This window comes from Telmatherina bonti (genome assembly GCF_933228915.1).
Source record: "Telmatherina bonti genome assembly, chromosome: 15".
In the NCBI taxonomy this organism is placed as follows: domain Eukaryota; kingdom Metazoa; phylum Chordata; class Actinopteri; order Atheriniformes; family Telmatherinidae; genus Telmatherina; species Telmatherina bonti.
In genome coordinates, this window is record NC_136613.1 from 23,740,462 (window position 1) to 23,751,188 (window position 10,727).

At 39.1% G+C, this 10,727-nt stretch overlaps 1 protein-coding gene across 1 annotated transcript in view; it reads right to left on the bottom strand.

The window, feature by feature from the left end:
• Window positions 1-8,361, bottom strand: part of map2 (microtubule-associated protein 2) — a gene marked incomplete at both ends in the record, with an annotated part of 38,487 nt that extends 30,126 nt beyond the window's left edge. Inside the window, one exon of the mRNA XM_079253896.1 lies at window positions 8,151-8,361. Within this exon, the coding sequence (XP_079110022.1) occupies window positions 8,151-8,361 (211 nt within the window). The remainder of the gene's footprint in view (window positions 1-8,150) is intronic.
• Window positions 8,362-10,727: the final 2,366 nt, after the last annotated feature.

The following is a 10,727-nucleotide window of genomic DNA, read 5'->3' on the forward strand; positions in this document are numbered from 1 at the left end:
AAAACCAAAAGTTCATAGTTAATAGGTTCTAAGAATAAGTTGATGCTTAAAAGGGTTAAATATATTGAGATCAAAAACTAATCAGCGTAAGACATCTATATCGCAACAATCTTTGTGATTTTTTTAATTACTGGGATAGGCTCCAGCTTCCCCCCTTAAGTGGACAAAGTGATTAAGAAAATGAATGATTTCATTTTACTTTTAGGTTTTAGTGATTGCTTTAGTGAGTTGCTGTACAAGGAGGCTTTGGTTGCTTGAAAAATAATTGTTAAGCATTACAATTTGCCAACCACAAGTCAAATGGAAAGAAAGGCCTGGACCTAAATCCTTCTACTCACACACAGATTCACAAAGCAAAAAAGGAAAATAAAAGCATGTCGCATCCATAGAGCAGTCTGCCAGTGATGAAAGCAAGACTGGTTCGACTGTGTCAGCACATTTTGGAGTGATGTCAAATGACAGAGCAGCTTGGCTGTCATCGCTGTGACAGCAGAATAAAGCATGCACTAATATCTCCTTCCATTTACAGAACGTTAGCTTTGGACATTTTCCTCTAAAACAATAATCGAAACCAACAATACAACAGCACAAAGATACACGCGCATCCATTCTCAATAAAATATATTTATTACCTGTATAACAGGCAGGCTGAAGATGAGAGCGCTTCCTCTCCGAGCAGAAAAATGGAAGCCCTGAGTCAACACACAGCACATCAAGATCCCGACACAAACACACACACACACACACACACAAACATGCAGACACACAGCAGGACGGCTAGGGCACAGAGAGAGCAGGAGTGATGTTTGGTATGACACCAGCAGGCGCCAAAATGTGTAAAGCAAGTGGTTGTCATAGCAACAGACTGGCGGGCCACTGACTTAGGACTTAGGACCATATGTAATTGGAATGCGAGACACATGTTCTGTGTACTGTGTCTACAGCCACTAACAGGAAATGGTATCTGTAATAAGGTTTCAAGGAAACATATAATTTTTTTTTCCTTGTGGAAAGAAAAAGAAATATAAAATCTTTGTCTGGAATTGTATTTTAGATCAACGGTCAAATCAAGGGGACATGCAGTGGGGTCTTTATTTTTTTTAAATTTTTTTTATTTTATTTTTTTTATTCTTTGTCATCTAACAAAATTGTGAACAATTCTGCACCTGTTGTCATAGACACAGTAAACATCTGCAGATCCACCATTTGTGATTTTTCACTTTTAAACCTGAAAAGGAAGCTTTGGTCGTGCTTCAATAATCCATCGACATTATATAGCATTAAGAAAAGGAAAAAAAAGACAGAGATTTGGTGGGCGGCTGTAGCTCAGGAGGAAGAGCACTCGCCCTTCAACTGGAAAGCTGGGAGGTCGATTTCAGGCAGTGTCTTGCCGAAGTGTCCTGGGGCAAGACACTGAACCCCAAGCTGCCCTTGGATGTGCCCATTGGGGTATGAGTGTGCTTGTGAATGTGACAAGTAGTGTAAAGCGCTTTGAGTGGTCTGTATGACTGGAAAAGCGCTATATAAGTACAAGTCCATTTAACATGATTTATTGGTGTAAATACACAGAAAAAAGCCTGATTTGACAGGAAGATTTTGTGGTGCTGCAGCCATCGGAGAGCAATGGCATTTCAATCCCTGAAAAGACACTGAAAAAAGTTGTGTTGGTTCAGAAAAAGTTTAGAAGAAGTTCAGAGAAAGCTGAAATGACCAATTAACAATATTGAAAAAAATGCCAATAATGTACATCATTAGAGCTGATATTATAATGGTCTTAGCATCCTTGAAAGGTTTTACTACATCATTAGAGCTGATATTATAATGGTCTTAGCATCCTTGAAAGGTTTTACTGTAAAGTAGAACAAGATATAAATATTTCAAAGCCTACCCAGTCACCAGGGTTGTCAGCATCACAAGAGCAAACCCTGATTGAGATAAAACCCTGCTCTAATCAGGGTGATAGTACTGCACAGCAGCTTAATACATACAGAGGGGGTCCTGAAAGTTTAATAAGAAGTTTTGTAAATGTTTCAAGCTGCTGACCAAATTTCAGAGGCCCAGTTAACTAATTAAAGTCAGTAAAAATTGAGGCTAAAGATGTGAAATGTTAAATAATTCCACCAGCTGTCTGCTAATTTATTCCCTTTCCAAAACCCTGATGCAAACATAAACCTCAGACTGAACTTTTTTAGGTTTTAGTTGTTTTGTGAGGATTGAAGTCAAAATGCTTTTAAATACAAAAGGAAAGATTGCAATACACTATAAAACAAATATAAAAAATGGAATGCTGAATAAGTTCAGTCCATGTGTAAACGTTTCATTATATTGTTTGATGTTCTTTGATATAAACACAGAAAAGAAAAAGTATGAAGCTCTTTTGTTTTCATCCTTCCCAGCAAAGCTTCATTTGGACAAATCTCATCTCTGCAGACAAAATGATTTCAGGTGATGAGAAGAAGTGATAAATAAGAGCAGAAACTCATGTTTGGGACTCATCAAACAATGTCCTGACTTGTGTCAGATAAATTCATGACACAAGATTTTCCAAATAGTTTACAATTTATGCAAGTCTATGTCCTAACTTTTTGTTTTTTTTCACTCATGCCTTCTCTCTTTCTCTCTCTCTCTCTCTCTGTCTCTTGACCACTTCTAACATGGCTGAATGACTTTTCAACTTTCTTTCAAAGGAAAGTCAAGAGGACAATTTTGTGCTTCAGTAGTTCTTGTAGTGGCTTTTCACAGGAAGAGAGGGTTCATGAAAAGCCAGCATCAGGCCTTCTGACACCCATCCTGCCCCACTTATCCCTGACACCACCCTGCTTTGGAGCAATGCTAACGTAAGATGACAAGAAGCACAGCAGACAAACACTGCTTTTTAGCTGCTCAGACATCATCTTGGCTTAATGGTGCTGAGTACAATGCCCTGAATATATTGAGGAACAAAATATTATCATTATTATAGATAAATACAATATAGAGAGAGGAAGATGCAGGTTTTAGTGAAACTATGTGACAAGCTCTTCGTTATCTACACATGAACCTGTTTAAAAGTATTATGAACTTTTAACTTAAAGGTGGAGTAGGAGATCCTGAAAAAATAGTTTGAGCAAGCCACATTTTGAAAATATACAACTAAAAAGTTCAAACTGTTTTTTTCAGATATCCCCTGATGCCACGCCTCTAAGATACAGAAACATATCAGTGTAGCAACCTACCAAGGCCGAGTTAACCCCCGAATCAGATAAGAACTCAGGAAGTTCTTATCTGAGGAGGTCCATCCACACATCTCCAAAACAGAGCTCAATGAAAGCCCTAAAAATCAGATCCATCTTAATCCAGGTAGACAGACCTCCACTTTAAACTAGGAACCCTGCTGGTTTTATCTTGTTCCTGGTAGGAAATGTCTACACAGACAGACTGTGGCACCCTTTTGAAGTTGGACCCTGGTAAGAGCCTGTTGTCCATCACCCCAGGAGGTCCCTTTGTATCCACAGCACACAAACACCAAATTCCAGAGCAGAACCTTTAAGCTCTGAATTCTAAACTGTATAAAATACTGGATGTATCCTCAGCACACCTGGATAAATGGACTCATATTCCTTTCTAGGGTTGCACGGTGGCACAGTGGTTAGCACTGTGGCCTCACAGCAAGAAGGTCACTGGTTTGAACCTTGGCTGGTTTGGTCAGTGGCCTTTCTGTGTGGAGTTTGCATGTTCTCCCCGTGTATGCGTGGGTTCTCTCCGGGTACTCCAGCTTCCTCCCACCGTCCAAACACATGCATGATAGGTTAATTGGTCACTCTAAATTGCCCCTAGGAGTGAGTGTGAGCGTGAGTGGTTGTTCGTCTCTCTGTGTGTGGCCCTGCGATGGACTGGCGAGCTGTCCAGGGTGTACCCTGCCTGTCGCCCAAAGCCGGCTGGGATAGGCTCCAGCTTCCCCGCGACCCTGAATTGGAATAAACGGTTCGGAAAATGAATGAATGAATATTCCTTTCTAAATTAATCCAAGACTTTAACCGTTTTTCAGATGTGAAATCCACAGAAGTTAGCAAGTTAGTTAATTTCTGTGATTCTTTGGATGGAGCAATGCCGCCATCTAGCAGACACCCTCGAACAGGGTGGGACAGGCATTTCAGGCTGATTAAATACTCCGTGATTAACATTATATGCTGTTGTTATTAACGACTCTGACTCAAAGTAAGAACTTGTTGTGTGGAAATGATTTCTTGACCCACCAGGTCCATGGAAAGTGAAAATCATTGATGAAGTATATTGAAATGTCTTGAAATGTCTTGATGAAATGTCTGGTACCTGTTAACAAACCTTTTCCCCTTTTGACAGCAGCAAAACTGTTTTAAGGTTCATGTTTATAAGGATCATTCATACTTCTACAAATGGATTTTATAGACATGTTTTGAGGTTGGAAAAATTTTACGTTTAATTCCCCAAGAACTTAGTATTTTGACCAAACCTTCAGACCCCATGTCCTGACCCCTGCGCTCTGATTGGATAATCTAAAGTCCACCCCAGAGCGCCGGCAAATTTAACTGTGGGTCTTCCCGGAACTTACCCTCTTTTGTCTTCTTCTTTGACTCTTTTGTCTCTTTTGTCCTCTTATCTTCCTTTTTATCTTTTTTTTTCTGCTCTTGTTTTTTCCTCTCTCATTTTCTTTTGTTTCTCTCTTGTTTTTTCTTTTCGTTTTCGTTTGATGTTTGCTTTAGTCGTGTTTTGTCCGTCTGGCGTCATGTTCGTTTTTATTAGGTAAGTAAGCTCGCTCCTGCTTAACACCAGAAAACTCATCCAGTTCTGGCTGAACAATTTTTGCTTCTGACCCGCCGTCGAAGCTGCTCTCCCGGCCCAAAAAGACTGTGACCAGTAACACACGGACGACCCGAACGTTACTGCGCCAGCTGATCCCAGGACTCTGCCGGCACCCGTGACCCGTGGATTCTAATCGGAGTTGGGTGCAGCTTCAGACGTCAAACCAGGCGGTTCCAGGCAAGCTCCTGACTTCTGTGGAGGTCCCCTTTGGACAAGTATCAGGACGACCGCTGAATCCTTGCCCACTGGACCCAAGGTTCGGGTTCTCAACCACCAAGGCGCTGAAGTAAGGCCAACCCATTATTCCACTGTCTCCGATCCAGCTGGTGTCTTAGTAGAAGCTGCCCTTATTAAATCCATTCCCCCGGTATCCGCCTGATAGTCTATCCTAACATAGTTAGTTAACTTCATTAGACTTGCCATCTTTCCAACCTTCCTAGTTGTGTAAGTTATGTAAGCTGCTTACATAACTTTACCTTTAATAATTTTATTTTATTTTACATTTTTGTGGTTGGCTCGGCTCGAGCTTCCATACTCTCTCTGTCGCTCGCTCTCTCACTCTCCCTCTCTCTCATCTTGGCTAATTCAGTATTTGATGTTTGCTGATGCTATTTCTGGTTTACATTATCAGTTTCATTTGTGCCTGATGATTTTAACCGGTGTGGTTTTTAATAAAGTGTGTTATATTTTAAGAAGTCGTGGTAGCGTGATCGATCTTTAAGTGATTTGTTCCCTCTGACGAGAACTTACAGTAAGCGTACTTTGAGACTGATGGTTATCTGTTATTAGACAAACATCATTGTCATATTACGGTATTCCCTGCCTGACCGTATAACAAATTTAGGGCTGGGTGGTGCCCTGAGATCGTCCGCTTGTCTAAGGACACAGCGAATTAATAATTAAAACACCCACTGTCGCTCCTACATTGGATCACAGGTTAACATTGATGATAATACGCTACATCAGCATTCAATCAATGATTGAATGGTGTCTTTCCAGTCTTTCCACTGTTGACTAAATATTTTCATTGTTGGGTTAGAGCATTTAATTAATTGGCTACAGTATGAAAAAGCAATTGTGTGTGAAAAAAATGCAGAGCTTCATTTCAAGTCATATTTCTGATTTACTCACAAACATATCATTATTATGAAACTAAGTAAATCAGTTGGATAACAGGAAAATAGTATCTGCAACAGCTTTTCTGCAGGTCTCAGTCCTCTTAAACCACAAACTCGTTCTCTTAGATATTTCATATACAGTATAGGCAGAATAATTGTTTAAATGACAATTAAACAACAAGATATTATTAATAGTTTCACACTTATTCAGGGATAAACTCTGCACATGTGGCTAAGATATCAGGTGACCAAAACATTTTTTTTTTTTAAAAAAGGTGCTGTGTGGTCATTTGCAGTTTAGAAAAGACTTTTCTAAATTTTAATTTCTGATTAAAAAGTCACAAATGAAAAAACCCCAAGAAAATCACAAGTCGAAAAATGCTCCTGAAAGCTGATTTAATCATCCTACTTTCATCTGCACTGATTTAGCAATTTAATAAAGGTTAATAACCTCTAAGCTAAATCGATAAATATAAAAATGGCAACTTAAAAGTACTTTTACTGATAGAAACAGTTTGAAATTAGTATGTGTTAAGTCTCAATAATGGAGATGGGAGGTTAACTAGGCTTCATTCATTGGACGCTAAATTGCTCTGTCTGAGGCAAGATAAAGCCAAAAAGAACAAAGGGATTGGCAATGTAAATTGTAAGGGAACTGTTTCCATGGATACACCACTGGTAGCACTGGTTAGTGCTCTGGTCCTCAGGGTGTGAGCGAGGGAAGGGGTTGTGCAGGAGAGAGACATGCTTTATGTGTTAATTACAGCATGGTTAATAACAGTATGTGATTCTAGTGAGTGATGCAAACCCACACAAGGAAAGAAACTGCAGAAACAATCTCATATAGAAGCTCAACAACAGCCAGAAAAAAACACACACTGCTTAATAACACACAAACATGCTCATGTACACGACTCTTAGAAAAACATCAGAGGGAGCTCAACACACTCATACACATCTGGCATCATAAGATAACAGCTACTTACCTAAATACTAAAATTATATCATTACTCAGTCATTACTCAGTCAAAATAACTGGACATAAAATCATAAAAAAAAGAGGTGATAAATTATCTAAAGGAACATAATTGGCTACATTTTTTCTCTGTCTTACACACCTCTGATTGAGAGGAGCCCTTTCCAGAAGTGTTTCAGACATGTAGCTTCATCAGCGTGCGGATGCAATATATACCATGATTCAGACATACTGGGACAGTTTTGAATTAATATTTCCCCAAAGCTTCAGTCAGTCATGTTTTCTTCTTTTTAAAACCAGAGGAAAACTTCATTGAGACTAAAAATCTCTTTTTCAAGAGTGACCTGGCCAAGAAGGCAGCACGACCAAAAGTTCATAACATGGCACAAAATAAACAGACATTCACTATTAAAGCACAACAAGCAAAATAAGAGCATGAGCCAACAATCGGCAAATCATCTAAAGAACTGATACAATATTTAAAAGTAAAGAAAGAGAAAGAGACATGTGGTATGAGGCTGTATGTGAATCCTCAACCTACAACTTAGAGACCAGTGTAAAAAAATTGTAAGTATCCTATGTATCTAGCGTGTCATGTTGTTATAACCATGGGAGGTTCAGTTAGCATTAGACTTGTTCTTTAAAAATGCAAGTTCTTAAACTGTCCTGTATCAATGCATCGTAATCTGCTGCATATGTTTTTGTGACTGGATAAATGTCAGACTTGAGCCAGATGGGACCTTTACATGCAAGTTTCTACAAAAGCTAAATAAAAGAAATACTTTTTAAAAAAAATTCTTACAATTTTCACTGTCAGACGGGTGTTTTTTTCTATATTAATTTTTTTACTTATTTTATTTATAACTCTGTGTCTGTAGCATATCATATCCAGATGGCTACAGTTACTATAAGTGTGATTTACTGTTGTTATAATGAATATTTTTTTGTTTTAATAATAAGCTGTTTTAACTTTACATATCCATAAGAATAATGACTAAATAAAGAGAAAAAAAGCTGAAATGTTTCAAGTGAAAAATACTGTTAATCTATGGAAATTCTTTCATTTTTAAGATTTTTTTTTCTTTTTTTCATATCAGAATTAGTCATAACCAAACTATGACTTAGACAATTCTAACCTGTTACATCACTGTTCAAATTGTTCCACTTCTTTATTTTATTTTGTTCAAAATTCAGTTTAAGACAAGTAGATATTGAAAAAATGATGGACAAATTACCTGCAGTTATAGCATGTGCTCCAGTTAGCTCCCCATTAAAGCCGTTCTCTCTTCCAGTATAAGGGGCTGTTGCCACATGGGCTCCACCCGACTGGCAGGTTCTGTAGGTTGAGGAAGAGTACCCATTGGCTCCATGGGTGCCCCCAGGCTCCTGACCACCTGATGGGTCCCACTGGGGGGCACTGTCTTCTGGCTTTCGATTGTCTGCCATGCTGGTGCAAGCTAGCAGCCTGGGGAAGATGGGCAAAGGGATGCAATCTCGACTTCTGTGCGAGAGACAGGAGAAGACAGAGAGGGAGGCGACAAGGCGAGGCATGATCAGAACTCAGCATGTCTCAGTTATTAGCAGCACTGTTAGTGGTGTTACATAAAGGCAAACTAACAACACAGACCAGATGAGGCTCTGAGAGACGCCGCAACGGCGACATTCACAAATCTCTTTTTGTCAGAATTAATCCCTGCTGCAGCTTCACTGCCAACAATTCTCAAAGTGTAGTTGTACTGGTGTGAGTTTACATGTAGGTGGTGAATCAGTGTCCTTGGATGCTGGCAGGCAGATGACAACCACTGTATAAAACACCATTGAACTGTGTGTGTATGCCTGTGTAATGAATCATACAGCCAGTGGGTCAGGTGGAAATCATAACTAGTTGAAAAGGAACGGAGCAGACCTTGGATTTTTTGTGACTCACGTAAGGTTGTGGGGATTAGAAGTGGGCTCTGATCAATCACGAAGGATCTGATTTATCTTGACACAAATTGAATTACGTCACAATATTCGCAATGTTATCTGAAAATCCAAAAGCAAACATTCCAGATACAAAGGGGACATATTGCACAAGGATAATATGAGCTGTACAACAGCTGTACTATCTACTGGGCAACATGGTACATCAACCGAAGGCCTTGTGTTTATGTGCAATCCCATGCTAAATGCAGGCTATTGATTGACAGAGCAGGGAGTGGAGGAAGGACAGGTGAAAAAAAGTGAAAATACAGATGAGCCATACAACTCCCTGTGGCACGGACAGGCAGTAATATTTACCAATCTCTTGGACAATTTGAAGCACAAGATGACCATAAAGAATAGGTAAAGATAAATGATTAAAGATATGAAAGTGAGGAGCTTAATTTATGTTGAATTCCTTTGTGGGAATAATTAATGTTGATTATTTTAACATCATAATTTATAATTATTGTAATTTTGTTTCGATCTAATGATATATTTGAGGCAGCCTCCCTCTCATATTAACACCACAAGCATCCTTGTTTGGAAAAAGCCAGAAGCAGCGATGAACAAGAGCTCAGGTGGTTTTTCAGAGAGGCTGTGGATGGCAGTACTTCAAGCGTTTGCTTTGCAGTGAAGCTTATGGCATGCGCAAGACTGTGTGAAGGAGCAATTTGTCATTTAGCAATGCGGTCCACAGAGATCTGGAGACTGAGGGAAAGCCTAATGGAGAAAACAGGAGTCAATAACTGCAGTCTGAGTCCAATGTACTGCTACAGTGAGCACTATCCACAGTATACACCGTGCACCAAATACTATTGATCTCTATTTATCCTTCATGACAACAAAACTGAATTTAGCAGAATTCACTTAGACAGAAAACAGCAGGATGATGTTACCCACTCAGGGGAACTCTTATACATAAAAATATGGAGGGGACCTTTTTTTCACATTTTTGTGGTCCTGAGTGACATGAATAGAAATAAAAGAAACTATACAAAAGTGTGTAAAGGGAAAGTACCTTCAGTCTCATGATGATAACATTGATTTTGAATTATTTTTAACAAAGTGAAATTTTGTGAATGATCGAGAGACATTTTGCTTCACATTCCAAACTACTATGTCATAACATGGTGAGATAACACAGACTCAAGACATGTTCTCATAGACCAGTGGTTCCCAAACTGGGGGGCCAGAGTTATCACTGGTGGGGTGCGGCAAGTCTAAATAAAACTTGGGACTTTTGGCACTGGACAAATTTGTAAAAGTACACACAGGAAATGATGATAAATTAAGAAAGACAAACTTCAAGTTAAAAAAAAAAAGAGAGAGAGAGAGAGAAGAAAATATGATGGAGAATATCTGTTCCTGCTTGACCAGTAATAATAAGAACTGATGGTGGGTGATAAAGAGACCACAGTATCAAATAATATAATCTGATATTATAAAGCATGAAGCCACACAAGTTACAACACCACTTGGGGACTGTTTTTTTTTGTTTTTTTATCCTGAATACTAAGAAAAACCTGTTGGCTACTTTAGATATAAACCAGCCAACTGTCATATAGCAGAGTTGTTTTACCAAAGCAGCATCCGTCTCACTGAAAACTCGGCTCGCCTGAAGAAGTTTGCAGAAGCAAACAGAAGCAGAAGAATGGATGACAATATTGACACTGGCACAGTTTTAACCACTTTAGTTAACAATACAGCCACTAAACTAATTACATTTCTTAGTATCCTTCTTTGGCTCATGTGACGGGAGGGGGGTCTTGACATTATTGTTGTCAATGAAAAGGGGGCCCTGTAGAAAAAGTGTGAGAACCACTGTGATAGACGATGAGGTTAGTGTT